Consider the following 19,087-nt stretch of genomic DNA (forward strand, 5'->3'; position numbering starts at 1 on the left):
TTTCACATTTTCTCTTTCTGTGCACTTTTTTCAAGGTAGTGTGTGAGTACAGTGGGCTGCCACTTATACATATCATCCTGGCAGTCTGAGATAATATTATGGACCACCTCAGATATTCCTGCTGTCTACTGTGAACATAACAAGCACATTTTATTACAATAACAGCACTGTTTATCCCAGTGAAATAGCATTTTTCATACAGGATGGTGGCTAATTATGAAATCATTTGTTCAGCTGGTAGCATGAGGACAAAGGCAATACTTATATTATGTTCTGGATAAATATTTTATTGTAATGAAAACTGGAATTTTGGTTTAGATTTTTTATTTTGCTAAAATATAAAAGATCTTTTTTAGGGAAATATTTTTCTTTAGAATAAATTTCACTCATAATTTACTCTGTCAGACACAACTGTCAAAAAACACCACAGATCATGAATAATTGAATTTGTGGTCTGAAATTCCTTCCCAGAACTCAGTCTGAAATTGCAGGACACAGTGATCATCAACACTAAGGATGCACATTGTGTTTCCAGGTTCTGTCACGCCAGTCTGAGGGCCGTTTTCCTGAGTCTTTCTCAATGAAGCTAAAATTAATCACCTTTGCTCCTGCATTAAGTATTTTTATCATCATAGCTTTTAATCTGAATAATTTTAAAGGAATTAGCCAAGATTAACATCTTCAACTGCTTACATATGGCAGGACAGAATGGCTAATGGGTGCCTAAAATCCAGTCTATCACTGTGAAAAGGTTTCAAAAGCCTTAGCAAGGAAATTATTCATGCACATTAAATAGGAAACATTCTGTTAATTATTGATAACATTTGGACCACAGTTAAACAGCCTTTCTCTGTTCAGCAATAGTTACACTGCGTTGTGTACTTTCCATATTTATGTTGTTTACACTACTGTATACATAACAGCACGTAATATGTTGTGCAGCTATTAACCAGAGGAATGTATTCTGTTACTGATTCAGTAGTCTTTTATGCTAAAATACTACTAAAGCTTGCAGGACAGGCTATAATATTGTCAACAGGCTGGTCATTATATAAATGGTCATGATAATTATAATAAAAGCATGTGCACAAATGTAGTTGCTATCGGTATTAACTTCTTAACATGATGAAACAGGTGGGAAATCATTGTATTGGTTAAATCAGATCATATATTGACAGTTGTAAAAGCAATTAGGGCGGTTTTTGCTAATTATTGTTTTAAGTCCAAGAATTACATTCAAAGCTGAAGGACTGTCTTTCAAATAATGAAATGTATATACTGACAAATAATGCTTTCAGTAATGTTGTTATTTTGGCTCACTGGTATTTGTGAAGTAGAATTGTATGCACTGATATTTTTTACATAATTGTTTTATATTATACTTGTATTTTAATATTAACCAAGCATAAATAAAGATCTATATATTTATATATAGCACCTTTTCAGAGTCATGATTGCATTTGTACAAGTACATGCCTGTATATTATATCTATTCAATTAAATTAAAGTTTATTTGTATAGTGCTTTTAACGATACAGATCTTTGCAAAGCAACTTTACAGAAAATTAAGTTTCTACAATATTTAGTAGTAGCTTATCAGAGGTGACTGTCGATTTATGTGCATATGGCAGAAATTTTCGGAAAAATGAATACAAGACTTAGTCAACCAGACGATGAACACTATTAACAGCAATTATTATATGATGCAATCACACTTGTAGCAATAATTGTTAGTTCTGTAGGTTGTTTCAGGGTTAGCATCATCTGAGGTCCTCTGAGGGGTTGGCATCATCTCTTCTCAGGTGTTCTGGATCCAGACTGGAGCTGGTATTAATCAAGGACATCCCGTGGCAAAACAGAGAAACAAATAGAGACATCGTTAGAATAGCTGCTGTTCCAACCAAGTAAAATTAATTAGTTTAAACCAAGCAAAAGAATAAGAATGCACATTTGATCAGATATAACTGCAGTCCAAAATTATGCGATGCATTATTTGAATGCTTAGTGAAAGAGATGTATCTTTAATCTAGATTTAAACAGAGAGAGTGTGTCTGAACCCCGAACATTATCAGGAAGGCTATTCCAGAGTTTGGGAGCCAAATGTGAAAAGATCTACCTCCTTTACTGGACTTTGCTATCCTAGGAACTACCAAAAGTCCAGCGTTTTGTGACCTTAGGGTGCGTGATGGGTTGTGGCATGGTAGAAGGCTAGTTAGGTACGCAGGAGCTAAACCATTTAGGGCCTTATAGGTAAGTAATGATAATTTGTAACTGATACGGAACTTAATAGGTAGCCAGTGCAGAGACTGTAAAATTGGGGTAACATGATAATATTTTCTTGACCTGGTAAGGACTCTAGCCGCTGCATTTTGGACTACCTGTAGCTTGTTTATTGACAAAGCAGGACAACCACCTAGAAATGCATTACAATAGTCTAGTCTAGAGGTCATGAATGCATGAACTAGCTTTTCTGCATGGTGTTTTTGTATCTACTGCTACTAATAAATCAAAATGCACAGAAATAACAATACCAATGGTTTGCCTGCCAAGTATCGCATTCTTCTTCCTACAGCGTGTTTTCCGATAGGTCTATACATAATTCCAGTGAGGTTAGGCTGAGTATTATAAGATTCTTGGTAGAGATGGTTGGGCTGTGTGTCATCTGTGCACACTTCTTCCTGATTCTTGGTCACAGAGACAGATTTCCTGAACGGGGCGACGTGACAGCAGTCTGTCTTTTACCAGGACAATACCTCTATGACTATATGACCAAGAAAAGGAAGGGCTTCTCATTCCCATCATGACAGGGTTCTAAACACTAAACCTACTAATGGCCAGCTTTGGCACTTAAACGCGAAAGGTTCTGTGTTCACAGTGTTTAAGGTACACTTAAAAGCTCACTTGACTGATTGAGGATCGGCGGTGTGTTATTGGCTTGTTATGAAGGTTATGAAACATGTAAACTGATTAAGGAATTAAAGCTATAAACAAACAAGGGAAGGATGTTGGGAGGGTAAGGGTTCATCATATTATAGCTACAAGTGCAAACGTGGCATTCACACACACCTCATATATCTTCCAAGCTCACAGGAATTAAATATAGTCTCAGAGCTTTGCAGTTAATCAGTTTTCAATTTCCCTTGCTCTAAACAAATATGGACATTACATGATCATGCATAATTTCCTATTATATTTTTTTTTATTTTATTAACCAGGAAAAAGTACAAAATATCACATTTACATTAATCTATCTATATACAGAATCCACAAGTCGGTCAGTACGTTTTTTTGTTTAGTTTTTTTAAGAAATTAATATTTTTATTCAACGAGGACACGCTTAATTGATCAAAGTGACAGTAATGGCATTTACGATGTCACAAATATGTTTAAATAATACTTTCTATTCATCAAAGAATTCTGAAAAAAAAATTATGATGGTTTCCACAAAATATGAAGCTACACAACTGTTTTTAACATTGCTAAATATTAAAATCAAATTTCTCAAGTTTCAAAGTCAAGTTTCTTGAGTTATGTTAAATTTTAATAGTATTTCACAATGTACCTGTTTTTACTGAATTTTATCAAATAAATGTAATTTTGGTGAGCATAAGAGACTTCTATCAATTTTTTTTATTTTTTTAAATCTTACCGTCCCCAAACTTTGGGGCCCCCTATATGACAAAGACTGTAAACTGCAATCTTTGTTTAACTTCAAAGTTTATAATGGAATCTTCTCAAATGATCTCGGAGAAAATCGTCACGTACGCTTCTAATTAAAGGCTCTCTGCTATTAGGACTGTTTTGTTTTTCTTGTTCGACAGAATGTAATTCCCTTCCCAAGAAAAATGGTGGTATATTGCCAAAACTCATTGCTGCAATTAATGACAAACCAGAATGCCTTGAAATCCTATCATAGCCCATTACCCTTCCTCTGTATTCCCATTAATGGAGTGCTCTTCCCTCTGCTCACACTTCCCACGCTGTGTGTTCTGGTGAGGGAGTGCTGGGAATGGGTTGGGGGAAACCACATCTATACCTCTCACCTATAGCCTGAGACAATGGGGTGGACTTCACCTACCACAGAAATGGCTTTTGCCCACCTTTTCCCAGAAAGGTGGCAACCAAAATACAAATAACTTCAAATAAGTTAATAAACTCCCATGATGCCAAAAGACTGAGTCAAAGAGTTCTGACTAAATTACACAGAACGTCTGTCTTAAAAATAGTCGTCTTAGACTTTGCCCTTCAGAACAAAGTAAATTATTTTTGTCCCCACTGGGTTCCGATGACTAAAAAGGAACTGTTTATAATCTCTCAAGAATTCTGACATTGAAAACAATACAGAAATATCTGATCTACAGTGCTATGGGAACTCTGGACAAAAAACTGCCTAAGCACTGAACCAAAGACTGTCTAAATGAAACTGTATGCTATTTGACAGGATACATATTATACTATATTGTCTTGAATATTGTCCTGGTTTCGTTGTAAATAAAAACAAGATGGGGATTCTGATGAGGAACTCATAAATGATTAATGGTAATACAAATTGTTGCAAATGTTGGCAAAGTGGGAAAAGCTTTCAGAATGAAAAGCGTTGTTTGAGTACAACCACTGAACTGATGGGGTCATGTGGTTGTGTCTGACAGAACCCCAGAAAAAGTACACAGTCAGTTTGGACAAAACAACTAAGATCTCACCAATAAAATCAACTCATAATGCCTTCATGTCTTTCCATGAATATACGAACATTTATGCCACTGCTCTTATTTCAGATATGCTGTCTTATAGCAACTCTTCTGTTTTGGAATTGGTTGGATACATAAATCTATAGCCATAGTATTTTAAAAAATAAAAATCTGAGGATATACTTCAACAAAACTTCCCATGACATTTATTTATTTCAGATTTCACACAGGAGAATTAAAACCTAGGGAATTACTGTAATAAAGCTTCTGTGAGAATAGCGAACATTGTGTAATGATTACATATAACATTTCTGAAATAGCCCATGATTCCAAAAATAGAACTAAACTAAACTTCCTAGTAAATATAAATGTAGCAATATTCTTATGAACAGTATCAGGACCTAATTATCATGGTGGAAAAAAGAGAGAAAGTATATGATTCATAATTTAAACTATTTTGAGTACAATCTGTCCCCAAACCATTGTACATTACAGTCACATCATACAAACAAGACGTTTCCAAGAAAGTTGTAAATCTGTCATGCTGAGAGCATCTCTGTCCTCAGATAAAGCATTCTTCCTTCAGACAGAAGAGAACTGAATCCTTTTTCAATATAAAAAACTGTGCACACAAACTTTTCCGTTATTTGTAATCCATCCCCATCCTTAAAGACTTCAAGAATTTCAACAGACAAAAATAACGTCACCATAATATACTAGCAAAAAAATAAATAATAAAATAGATTGGCCATTTCATTATAGGCTACTACTAAGAGAGTGTTCTCTCTCTCTCTCTCTCTCTCTCTTTAGCAATTATTATGGATGCATAGGCTTAGTCTAAACATTTTACTCATTCGTTTTTGTTCATGTACTAGAACATACAGTCTACAGTGTCATTACTGCTATTGCAATTGTCATATCTAAACAACGGTCAGGCCAACGCCACCGGTCACGCGATATCACATTTTCATACCGATAATGAATAACGAAAAGCAATGTGACAACATTAAGCAATTGTGCAACAGAAATATATCTGATCATATATATCAAATAGGCTACAATCATTGCAAGTAATTCGCAGATATGTGATTCTCAGTGATCCGTAGAAGCTACGCAAATAAATGTATTGGTGAATACCGCCCTCTAGAGGTCCTTCTGTAATTGTGCTGATTAATTTATTAACAAGATCATTTTTCATTTCATTACAAAATGAAAGGATGTAAAAATAACGTGTCGTACCATAAAAGCCATAAAAAATGTGTCCGTTGAAAATATGATTTAATTCGCTACTTTTTAAGTCGCTCTAGCAGTTGTTTGACCAGCAGAGGGCGTCGCTGCGCTGTGCCTTGAGTCTCCAAACCAACCTGTCGCCTTCTTTATTGCGTCTGCATCAGAAACGTGCTCACAAATCCCAGGTCTGACCTTCGGATACTTATGGTAGGATATATTATGAACACATATTCAGCACAGACATTTTGGGGAATTCAGTGGCACTGAAACGGTCAGTGGAAATTCCTGACTATGCTCAAAGGTTAATCATTATCACTCAGAAATCCCATTAAATATTGTTCAGACATATGAGGGTTGTAGAAACGTCTTATTGAAGGTTTTATCAGTGCACCGTCACAAATCTGCCAGAAACTACCCTACTTTTTCTTAGTTCACTGTATCATACAGACATGTGATGAACTATGATGGAAATCATGATCAGCTGTATGTTTTTCAAAAGTTTAGTCAGTAAACTAAAATGTATTTATTCATCTGTAACAGTATATCACTTTATAAAGATGAGATATGCGTTGCCTTCTTGGAAATGATTGAAAACGTGTGAATGTCCCTAAATTGATGGTTTAAAATTATTTAAAACATTATTATAAATTGTAAAATTAATTTGCATGTATTTTATGACAGTGATTCGAAAAACTTTATTACTTAAAGTTTAATGCATTTGTGAGGGCAAAAGACTTTAAATGAACTGAAAAATGTATAGTAAACGAATGTAACATGAATTAATCATAAATCTACAAATTAAGTCATTTATGGTAAATAAAGTGTAAACACACATATTTTCATATGTAAGATGTCCTTTCTGCCCTAAAATCTGAGACAGCAAAGTCAAGCCTGGACAGGCTACTGTCTGCATATGTTAATGATTCAAATACCCCAGAAACCTCGCAGTAAAAAGAATTGACAACTCGTTAAATATTTCGACTACATGGCGACACGCACGACACATTGTCGTCGCATGGGTACTGTAGGTGATACCTCACATTTCCATAAACCGGAATTAGCTGTGAAGTGTGACCCGAGAGTGTCATGGTGTGAGAGATACGGAATGTAAAGAGTTCGCCTTACTTCAAGACACCTTTTCCCGCTTTGCACCTCTTTTACAAGAGTATCCTTCAACCAACACGCATGGACTCCGAGAGCGAGAAAGTGGCATGGGTACTATGCAGATGTGACGTTCCCATATCCACAGCTTTAGCTCCATTAGAGAGAAAAGAGCAGTAAAACTTCAAGCGACCATTAATCGCTGAATGAAGCTGCTTGTCTATAAGCACGTCACAGCTCATTTCACTTTTATGATCAACATTTTTTTTAAACAATAAAATATATAATCAAAAGATGTCATTGCTGTTGTTGTTTTCGCTTGTGTAATTAAATACAATTCTAATATAATATAAACCTTAATTTATATGAACAAAATAAAAACATTTATAATCAAATAAATGATTTGTATTAATACAATTATATATACAATTTATATATACATAATATATATAAAAGTTTAATTGCTTCTTTGAACTTTTTTTTTCAGATCTGACCAAACTTCTTTCAAATTTGCTTTTTTTTTTTTGAGGAAAGAAAATTATTTTGAACTTATAATATTATTCGCAGTGTAATATGTTGATTCCTCAAGTCATCAAGAGTGAGTCTATAATCCTCTTGAATACTGATGAACATTGAAAACGTGATTTAAGGTGCATGTAAATCTGAGGTGATGCAAAAATCTGGCGCTAGGGGAATCTTTGAGGGCTTCATGGTGTTATTGGCTGGTCATTTGCATGCAAATCGAGAGCTTTTAAAGTCGTGGCTGACGTCAGGAGGGCTTGGTTATACCTTTGCCACCACCACCTTGACAACAGAGTCACATCATGTTTGATTGAAGCACGTCAGGGACTACGTCGCGTGACCTGGAGATCATTTTGGACTACCACACTTGAGACTACTAGTATTCAGTCAGGCCTTGGTTTTAAGTGATATTTGGCTTGATGTATGGCTGGCATGTTGCCTTAAAAAAAGTTATCTTAGGGGTTTCTTTCAAATCATGTACGTTGGATACCTTTTGGATAAAGACGGAAACATGTATCACCAAGGAGGCGTGCGAAGATCTGGCATCAGTCTTCCACCACAGAATTTTGTGTCCACTCCACAGTATTCAGATTTTACAGGATACCATCATGTGCCCAACATGGACACACACGCGCAGTCAGCGGGGGCATGGGGCCCTCCTTACGGCGCACCGAGAGAGGACTGGGGCGCCTACAGCCTGGGACCTCCAAACACTATTTCTGCACCTATGAGCAGTTCATCCCCAGGACAAGTTTCCTACTGCTCTTCAGATTATAATGCCATGCACGGCCCGGGATCAGCGGTGTTGCCTCCTCCACCTGAAAATATATCTGTGGGCCAGCTTTCACCTGAGAGAGAGAGACGCAATTCCTATCAGTGGATGAGCAAAACCGTGCAGTCTTCATCGACCGGTAAGGCCGACAAATGCCTTTAAATGTAATACATATATAATAGTATAAAAGCTTGCTGAGAATTTAAAATCTATAAGGAAAACGTCAAAGAGAAAACGTTTAAATATGTATGAGGAAATCTTAAAACATGCACACTGTGCAATAATTTAAAGGCCTTGAAATCAGTGATCGAAACGTAGAAAATGACAGTTCACGCGTATGGTGCATTTTCTCGATGCAGCAGAATTAAAATTACATAATTTAAGTCATGCACCCAATTGTAGCCAACTAATGTAAACGTTTTTATATATGTCAATGATTAGAAAAATACGTCTACAAAATCTTGCAAAAAAAAAAATGAAAATCTAAATAGTTGCTTTGTTTTATTTTGGTTTAATATTTAACAAATAATTTGCACAAGGAAAAATCGTGTAAAACGCAACATTGAAAAATATATAAATATACATTGTTTTTTAGGCTAGTCACATCTAACAAAATATTACGAAATAGTAAGGCATGAGAAAATGGAATAGTTTTACACTCACAAACTTCATTATTTGCTGAAATCGTGTAGTTTAAAAAAATTAATAATAATATATGAGTTATATTAATATATTTGTTTCTTTACGCATGGGACAAATAGTTGTGGCAAAATTAAAGTGTTGGGAATTGGCGCCAGGGTCACTTGTAATGCTAATTTGCGACTCCTGTAAACCAGATGTGAGGTCTACTTTTCCTGTTACATTGTCTCGGGTTTTGAGGGTTATCTGTCATATTCAGGCGGCGACTTCTTTCAACACCTTTTTCACTTTGATATGCAGCAGCGCGTCTCCCTCTGTCTCTGTTCTTGAGGGTTAGGCCTATATTACCTCAAAGAGTGACACATTTCACAGCACATAAACTTCTCCTGTCTCCGGCGCATGATAAAACCACTGCAGCGATTATTTCAAAGAAAACAATCACTTACAAAGTTAGCTACATGACCTGTAAACGGCCTTTTTCATTTCCACTGCTGAAAAACTGAAAGTTTGGGAAATGACATGAAGTTAAAGGGTCATATTTATATTTGCATTACATTTAGCCATCCAAAGCGACTTGCAAATGAAGACAACAAAAGGCATCAAAACGAACAAATTTTACATTAAATGTTAGAACTTTCACTGTAGTGACTGCATCTAAACTTTTAATTTAAAAATTATATATATATATATATATATATATATATATATATATACGTTCTTATATATATCTTGCGTTCTTATTTGAATGCTGTATAAAAATTGTTACATAGGCAATAGCTGGTCTGTCCATCAAACAAGTCCAGCCTGCTCTTGGTTTGAGGAAAGGATTTTTGATGTTATCTCCTTGTAATTCTTTCTAAGACGTGTATTGTCTCTTAACACATCAGTGGCGTTTGGGTAATGTCTTTGCGTCTCTTTGTTCTGCAGTTTGTTCAAAAAATCTCCTCAAAGAAGATCAGAAGCTCAGTTTGCATATCTAGCAATGTAATCTTAGTTTAGTATTCAATCGATTGAATATTTCAATGGCGTTAAGATTTATAGCGTGGTTGAAATGAGAGATCATAGAGGCCTAGTGATTGTAAATGCAACATAAATGTAATATAAGAATGTCAATATGATGATAATAATTTAAATATAACTTATAAAAATTATACAATTTACAAGTTCTTCCTCTGCCTCAAAAAATATTGACAGCAGTAGGCTACACATTTTACGCACGACGTTTAATTGGTTATTATTTCATCGATCATCTCTTATCCATTGTGTTTTATGACGAATGTATTCATTTTATCAACACATTTTTCACACTTATTCGTTCTTAGGCAAAACGAGAACGAAGGAGAAATATCGAGTGGTGTACACAGACCATCAGAGGCTGGAGCTGGAGAAAGAATTTCATTTTAATCGCTACATCACAATCAGAAGAAAATCTGAATTGGCAGTAAACCTCGGCCTTTCAGAAAGACAGGTACAAATGACTTCACTTTAGATTTTTACTTATAGAATTAGATTCATCTCACTATTTGACAATTAGACTTATTTCTAACAGTTTGTATTTTGTCTTCACAGGTAAAGATCTGGTTTCAGAACCGCAGAGCTAAGGAAAGAAAATTAATCAAAAAGAAGCTGGGTCAGTCTGACGGCAGCGGAGGGTCAGTCCACAGCGATCCCGGTTCTGTCAGTCCTCTACCGGTGCCAGGGTCACTGAGTCCGTCAGACATACACGGTTCTCTGTACCCACCCCCAGGAATGAACGCCTTACCATCTATGAGGAACATACAGCAAGTGACTGTCACTCTGTGAACTCGAACTTGAAAGATCCAACTTTAACTGAGCACTCCAACACGCTGAAAGCGGACCGCTCTCGTGGCCAAATCGGATTACAGACTTAAACATGACAAGCATCAAGGCGCGCGCTGTGGATTGCCACAGAAGAATCACGTCTTTATATACAACGAAATGCTGGAGGCTCTTCAAATATTGTTTTAATAGAATAGTTTTTAAAATTAAGAAAATAAAAAAAAACGTCTGGATTTTCTGATCCAGATAATAAATATTTTAATGGTTTGTTTGTGTTTGCTCAATTAAGATATAAATATCATTTTCTGTATGTGGTGAGTGTATCTAAATGTTTGTAAATAAAATGAAACTAAAGGTACAGCGTTTCTCGGGATGTGTGATGATCCTTACCCAGGAACTGTTAAACTTTTATGATCTGTGTAAACCAATGGCCTGCGATGGAAGGCTGTTTTATGCTCCAGTTTGTGTCCGAAGCGCACGTCGTTCACTTTCTTTTCACAGTGGTGATGTGCAGCTGCCACATTCCTAACACGGGTATAACGTTTAATTCCAACATATGTAAATAAAAAAGTTTTGCAATAGTTTATTTTTGATGGTGTCTTTATATATTAGGCTATTAAACCAATTAAATAGCCTAGTGTATGTTCATCAGGTTCAGACATTTAACTTTAATTTATTTTAAACGTCCGACCACGTCACTCCATAAACGTAGTTACAAACTGCATTTGGGCTTGTTTTTTCCAAATTAAGGCTGAACAACTTAAAATTTGTTAAGTTCTATAACTAGGCTATAATGTGTTTCTGTACAAATGCAGTAGCATATTCACTGAAATCGGATGATTACACAAACAAAAATAGCTTATTTTGGCGTCACATATTTGTAAGCAGCATTTACTTTTAAGTTAACGAACTAAACACAGCACGTCATCGTGTAACAAAAGTTATTTTATGTTGTAACGCTGGTTTTTTTTATTTTTAATTCAGTTTGAAACAAACAAATCAACAGTTGGCTAACAGCAAGAAAATTGGTTCCACTGCTATGCATTTATCTTTAAATGGCACATCCATAAATCCAATATGTGTCCTATGACTTTATTAATTTAAAGCATTAGAGGCACAATTCCCTTTTATCTGAGGCTTGTTGTTTTATGTTCTATATTACAACAATCTATTAGGCCTACTGTATATAACATCCAATTAACCAAAAAATATGAAATATCTGGTAAACACATCAACATAGGGATTTTGGCCTGTACCTTTGAACAACTTGACAGTATAGCCAACAGTAGCCTATTTGTTTCCAATCTAATGAATTGATTATATTGATTATATAATTCAATATCGGCGTCAAACAAACATATTTTCTGTTAATTTTGGGGAAAAGGCACATAAATGGAGGCACTTACCTCCATATTTGGCCACAAGCCTAAATGTGCAAATATGTTAAGCACTGTTATGTTTTTAAAATCGTTTTTATGTATAAAAAAAAGGCTACGTTATGCCTAGGCCTTTTGTTTATTGCTAGAAAACTATAAAAATAGTTAATACTTAATTTCAGTTCTTGAAATCGATAAGCAATCAACAGCTCCTCACTTTTTGTTGAAAACTACACACATTGAAGTGTTTTAGGGTCCTTTTAGTCATTTATTCGCTCACAGTACCAGGATGATGTCATCGGCGCTGTGCCAGAGACGTCATGAGCGTCCTGCTGCCCAACATGGCGGACTTTGATACCATTTATGAGTTAGAAGAAGAAGATGAGAGAATTGTGAGTGAAGAACATCTCGTCAGATACTGTCCTGAGCCTGTGGTCATGCGTGGGGCTGGTCACATCACCGTGTAAGCGTATGAAATCGGCAGCAACGCTGTTAGTCACTGTTAGCTCATGTCTGTGTTTGTAGCCTCCATGCTAACCTCACTGCATGTTTCTGTCGCTAAGTGGTGGTATCAAAACATGCGTAACGTTAAGCCGAGCTTCTCCAGCTGTATCCTGACAGTGATTTTAAGCGGAAGAATCAGCTCTCCTAACCCGAAGCCTTGTCGTTAGCACAGAGATTTATGGTTTTATTGCTGGCCTTGGATAAAGGCTGCCCCGCAACCACAATCAAACTCATTAGGACCTTCACTTTAATTTGAAGTTGTTTGGTAACTAACGATATACTACTGTTCGTATGCTGAGGTAAACTTGAGATACTATTTTAATTAATGCAGTACTTTCTTGGGACAGTACAAGTACCTCTGTTAATGCACACATTTCTGAAATTCAGTCACCACCTAGACTAGTAGAGCTAAGTTTGAGCCTTTTTATTATTTAATGAGGTAAACAATGTGATATTTCTACATTGGGACAGAAGAACCTAGTACTGCAATGGATTATAAACAGACATCACACTATAAACAGACAAGACACAAGACACTTACACAGCCTTCAGATTTCCTGGCAGTTCAAGTTAAATGTAGAAACTGAACTCTCTCACTTTGTTGTATCTGTGTGTTGCTTGTCAAGTCTATAATGACATTTATATCTAAGTGAAATTAACCCAGTGTTAACCATTGGTTTTTTTTCCCCTCATGACACATCCAGTCTTTGTTTGGAAGGTTATCAACCACATAAGAAAAAAAAAAAATGCTTTGGTAAACATGACTAAATATAAGATAAAAAGGCTAATTTGTGACATTACGTCATAATTATGTGATAAAAAGTCATGAATTTATCTCATAATTCCAATTTAGAGTGCCATAATTGAAATGTTTTATCTCATAGCTATCATTTATAGTCTCATAATTGTATTATTTAATATGACGTCATAATTTTGACTTTTTATCATAATTGAGTAGTTCAACATTTGTACTTTTTATGTCATAATTTTAACTTTGTATCATTATTCTATCAAAGTATCTCATGAATATTGTTTACAAATGCATGATGGTTTTGATATGTGGCAGAAATGGCCTTCAATATCTTTACCCCATAATCATAACCTTTTTAAAATAATCTTTATTTGCAGGTTTGGACTAAGCAACAAATTTGACACCGAGTTTCCCTCTGTTCTCACAGGAAAGGTAATGATTTCTGACTCCCATCTATAAAATAAATCATATTAAATGTTCTTTATGGTGTGAAAAATATCTTTCCCCGTTGACCTTTTAGATCATTATTCACCATGGGGTGAGCTTTTGATTAATACCTTGATGGCGTCTCTAAAATGCGTTTTTGCAACAGATTCTGTCAATAAGTAAACCGTCCAGGGCTCTGGAAGGCAGGGATCCCAGCTCTGGGAGGACACAGCTCCCGGTGACAAAATAATGAAAGAAACACTGTGCCGTCCAAAAGAATAGGAAGCTTCCTGGGTCGGACGCAGAAATACAAAAAGGCTGCAGGGGGATGAGCAGGCCGAGGGAAGTGCGGGGCAATAAAGCAGATCTCCAGTATTGTGACCCAGGGTGACATGTGATGGATGAGGTCAGGATTATGATGACTGAAGGGTACAGATCAGGCCTGCTGGGCTTTATTCCGAGTTCTTTTGCTGTTTGCAAAGAGACCTTTGCATCCTGTCATAAAAGATTACGACCCCGGTTTTATGGCGTACATACCCAGAGAGGAATGAGCAGCCATTCATGTTGTTTAGACGGCGCAGCCACAGGCCACGGGCTTATCTCATCTTTTTGTCCTCCCTTTGCCCCGAGAGTCTCAGAGCTCGGCTGGAAAGTTACAAGCGTACAGTTGCAAGATCTCCACAGAGCATCTGCACACATGGAAGCTTTTCTTAAAAAAATAATTCCAGTGACTTTTTAATGGAACTCCTTTTTTAATGTATTTTTTAAATGATGGTTTTGTTTTTATTTGACCACGTATGCTCTATTAAATATTTTTTATATTTTTTTTAATGAATATTCTGTCACTAATAATGTACAAAGAATGATTTACTTGCTTATTTACAGTCCTGTTTTGCTCCTCAATCATCTGCTCTAGGTTGCTCCGGAGGAGTTCAAGACGAGTGTAAATCGAGTAAACGCTTGCTTGAAGAAGAACCTACCGGTCAATGTGAAATGGATGCTCTGCGGCTGCTTGTGCTGTTGCTGTACGGTGGGCTTCAGTCTGTGGCCTGTCATATGTCTTAACAAGAGAGTGAGTCCTTCCTCAAACTTGACCGGTCCTTGTCCCATTAATCTATATTAATTACTTATTGCCTCATTTGAGCGCCTAATAAATAAACCCACTCAGTGAGGAAGCAAATAACAAACTATATCCACTTATCAACTGTGTGAAACTGATATATGTCAGAAGTCATGGCTTGTTGAATTGTGGAAAGGTGGGGATTTTACAACTACAAATTTTAAGTTATTGGCTTACAAGATGCCTAACTACAAGCTTTGGCTCATAAATGTCTCTGTAGTCTTCATGCCCTGCGAGTTTTATTGGCATTTGTTAAACGTGTTTGACAGGGTGATTAGCTTAAAAACCTGTCTCTCTCTATTTTTGTTTGCGTATGATTATTTATTTGTGCGAGCTCATTTTTGTTTGTGTGTTTCAGACACGAAGATCGATTCAGAAATTGTTAGAATGGGAAAACAACAGATTATATCACAAGGTAAGCTCATCGCAGAATTAATCTCAGACATATAAATATGAGGACAGCGGATCATCTCCAGTTTAGCTGCCCTGTTGTTGAAGTCTTGGTGTGTGGTGGATAGCGATCATTAAAAGGGCTGCTAACATTTGACCCTGTCAAATGCTTGTTGGCCTCGCAGCCATATTGGTCTGATGCAGTGATATAGTGCAGAGGCTGACCAGACTGTGGAAAGGTCAGCAGTAAAAAGCCACGTTCGTTTTGTTGTCTTGAAGCTTTGACTGACAGTCAGTAGCGGTGCAGACATGTTAAGGAAACTCTGCTTGGCACTGGCCACTGCTTGACCTCAGCTAACCCTTGTGTGTAAAGAGTGTCTGAGCATCTGAAGTGCATGAGTCTGTTTTGAAGATCTACCGCGTGTCTTTGTCTAACCTGTCTCTTCCTGTGTCTCGCGTTCAGCTGGGGCTGCGCTGGAAACTCAGCAAGAGAAAATGTGAGAGCAACAACATGATGGAATATGTAAGTTTCATAAAAGTAATTAAAATGAAATAATTTATTTTCCATTTAAGGGCTCTAAACTGCTACTTAAATTATTGCAAATGCAGCACAAAATTAAATGTGCTACAATCATTTCAGACAGTTAGGAAAACCTTGTCAAATATCATCTCATTAGAGAATTTTGACTTGCAAAGCATGTCTCTTATGAGTCAGTCAAAAAAATTCTGCCTCTGACTCTTGTCATTTTATGGGATGATTCAGATATATAGTATTTTTATTGTAATCAATTATAAAATCATTAAAATATTGTAAAAAAAAAAAAAAAAAATAAAACGAGATGCAATTTTTGGTTGAATGAGCTCTGATGGAATATTTGTTTGGATGACTACATTCAACAATACTGTATATTTTTATTTTAAAAACAGGCACAGATAAAATTTTAAAATGATGACATTTATGTGGCACAAATATAACCATATTCAATAAAGTGATGGCATCAAATTGTAATTTATTTATGGTAAATACAACTAGAAACACTACCTATTTTACGATACATTTCAAAAATGTTTTTGAAAGATGTCTTTTATGCTCACCAAAAATTTCAAAAATACAGTAATATTGTGGAATATTATTACAAGTTAAAATAACACTTTTCACTGTTTCTGCATCATTACTCCACTCTTCAGTGTCATGTATGCTGATTTGCTGAAATGTAAATCTTTTGTTATATTTTTAATTTACTGTCACTTTTGATAAATTTAGTGCACCTTTGCTGAATAGAAGTATGATTTATTTTTCTTTTTTTTAAAGTCTTACTGACACATAAAGATTGGAACGATAAACACTCGTAATCACAGCACCTGACTGTTGTTAAAAGCTTAAGTAGGAACTTTGCACTCCGTGAAGGCATTTCTGAACACACGTTTATCGTGTGATTCTGTAATTTGTAACTAAAAGAGAAATTTTATTCCTTAAAGTCTCATTCATTCAGTCTTTTCTTTTTTTTTTTGTCTGGAGATCTCCATTATATTGCAAAGTCAGACCATAAGGTTGTAAATTATGGCTGGTGATTTTTAACCCTCAAGTTCGCTTGCTTAACAATGCCTATTTTTCTGTCTACAGGTGATTCTTATAGAGTTCTTACCAAAGTATCCTATATTCAGACCTGACTAAAGGACTTCTACATGATCCTCATGGAAGGCCCTTTATTTCTCTCTTTAGTGCCTTGTATATATGTCGGATTGAGGGTCTTCACTGGGTTTCTACAAGACCTCTTCTCCCTGTACCTTGTACAGTAGAATTCGCAACACTGTCACTTTGCTTTAGAGCAGATTTTGCACATTTCCTGATGTAGAAGAAAGCGCTCCTGTGTTGCACTCAGATGTGTTGTTACATATAATGAGAGATGGGAAGAAAGCAAACTCTGATGCTGTTTAAAAAGTGCATTTACCCCAAAGAGCCATCGAGTACTCCTCCCCACATACTATATTATGGTATTGTTAAGAACAAGGCACCTTATGGTGTGAATTTGCCTTATGTTAAAGGACAAGCTTCAATCGGACGTGTAAGTGCAGGAGTCAGAAGTGTGTCGCGTTTTAATGTTTTGGGAGTGTGATGTCTAGCATTGGGGCTTTTTGAAGCTGGTGCAGCAGATGTTTGAACTAGCTTCAGCACCGTGATCTGACACTTTTGCGATTGTCTACTACACGGGGAAGTCAACAAACTGACTTGTAAATATCATGGACAGGACGTACAGTATGGTATACCATGTTTACATTATGTATGGTTATTTTTCCGCCAAGATATTATTGTAGCATAGTTTGTTTATAAGCTGTGTCTCTGTAACTTTAAAGTTTATATGGACCTGTTTACCCAGTAAGCCATAAAATGTACGTACAAGATGCCACTCGAGTTAGGGCTGAAAATTGCACTTCATTGTCCTTGAGGTATTTGATATTGTTTTACAATGTCATTAGTAGTGTGTTTAAAAAGTAAAACATATGCCAATCAACCAATTTGTTACCAAGAGTAATGTCGTTCATTTTTGCAACAAGTGAAATTGACCTATTCCAGTTTTTGTTGGATTGTAATTTGTGCCCTGTATTTTTTTCTTTGTTTTGTTTCTGTTCATTCAGTACAGCAAAACCTTGAACTATGTGTTTTATTTGTGTTCATGTATGCTGTGGTTCTGCTCCTGATGTAACTTCACACACAGCATTGTATATGTAATGGTTAAAACTGCCCCTCATCTATTTTCTATAACTTCTATAACATCTTTGCTCCACATACTGTAGACATGACTGCGTTAGTTGAGTGCCTCTGCAGATGGTCTTGAGAGGGAGCTGTGCTTAAGAGGAATGATTCTTTGCCTAGCAATCTAATGGAGAGAAAGGAATCTGCTCTCAGTACTGGTTCTGTTAAAGTACCTGTAAATGTTTGTCCCTACCTAATCCTATGGAAAGCTTCAATAAATTCCTGATTTTGTGTTTTTGAACAGCGTTCTTTATATGTGTACTTTTTAGTCATTTTATTTTTTATTTTAACTAAGCATGTTTAGTTATTGTTAATTTCAACATTTACTAATTATTCAGTTTAAAAGTGCTTGTTAACTTTTAATTCACTGTGAAAAACCATGAACTAACAATAAACATCTGTATTTTCATTTGCTATCATTAACAAAGATACTGAATAACTGTAAAAATGTATAGTTCATGGTTGTTCATGTTAGTTAATACATTAACAAACTATAGAACCTTATTGTAAAGTGTTACCTATATATTTTATATTATATGTAAGGTACCATTTAAATAATTTCCCTTTATTTCATTATAATTTTGAAATATGGCTATTCATTGTTCCATGAATGGGAAAAATTGAAGTTATGACATAAATAGTTAATTTGAGAGATAAGTAAATAGTTGACTTTTAAGCAAACATTTTTTGAATGTTTATTTTTTAATAAGGCTTATTCACTTGTGATCTTAATGTTACTCTCTGTCAAAGATAGAACTGACCAACTGGTATTTATTCCTTCACTTTCTAGCTTGTACTTATCTGAACAATGCCTGAAACTTGGTATTATGAGTTGTTTGCCTCTTCAAGAATAATTGTAAGTCTGCAGAATGACTGAATGTAAATGATACAAACAGATGCATTTGAGATGGTCTGTTCTTATCACTGTTTAGTTTAAGATGCTTAAATATTAATTTAGCAACAAATTACAGGAATAAAAAATCATTTGAAACGTTGAGCTTTATATGGACTCT

General features: G+C 35.6%; 1 protein-coding gene and 1 pseudogene across 1 annotated transcript; both read left to right on the top strand.

Moving 5' to 3' along the window:
• The first annotated feature begins 7,808 nt into the window (after nucleotides 1-7,808).
• Nucleotides 7,809-10,977, top strand: LOC113057771 (homeobox protein CDX-1-like; annotated as a pseudogene).
• Nucleotides 10,978-12,411: 1,434 nt separating this feature from the next.
• Nucleotides 12,412-18,315, top strand: LOC113057780 (cysteine-rich hydrophobic domain-containing protein 2-like). Its single transcript, XM_026225303.1, has 6 exons — nucleotides 12,412-12,591; nucleotides 13,761-13,815; nucleotides 14,726-14,881; nucleotides 15,288-15,344; nucleotides 15,783-15,842; nucleotides 16,944-18,315. The coding sequence occupies exons 1-6, from the start codon at nucleotides 12,449-12,451 to the stop codon at nucleotides 16,992-16,994; spliced, it is 522 nt and encodes a 173-aa protein (XP_026081088.1). The 5' UTR covers nucleotides 12,412-12,448; the 3' UTR covers nucleotides 16,995-18,315.
• The last annotated feature ends 772 nt before the right edge of the window (nucleotides 18,316-19,087 follow it).

The sequence above is a fragment of the Carassius auratus genome, chromosome 39 (genome assembly GCF_003368295.1).
Source record: "Carassius auratus strain Wakin chromosome 39, ASM336829v1, whole genome shotgun sequence".
Taxonomy (NCBI): domain Eukaryota; kingdom Metazoa; phylum Chordata; class Actinopteri; order Cypriniformes; family Cyprinidae; genus Carassius; species Carassius auratus.

Excerpts from the sequence above, each read along its gene's own strand:
- LOC113057780 (XM_026225303.1), top strand. The coding sequence starts at position 12,449 with ATGAGCGTCCTGCTGCCCAACATGGCGGACTTTGATACCATTTATGAG. Across the intron at positions 12,592-13,760 it reads GGGGCTGGTCACATCACCGT|GTTTGGACTAAGCAACAAAT; the intron begins GTAAGCGTATGA and ends CTTTATTTGCAG. Across the intron at positions 14,882-15,287 it reads TCATATGTCTTAACAAGAGA|ACACGAAGATCGATTCAGAA; the intron begins GTGAGTCCTTCC and ends TGTGTGTTTCAG.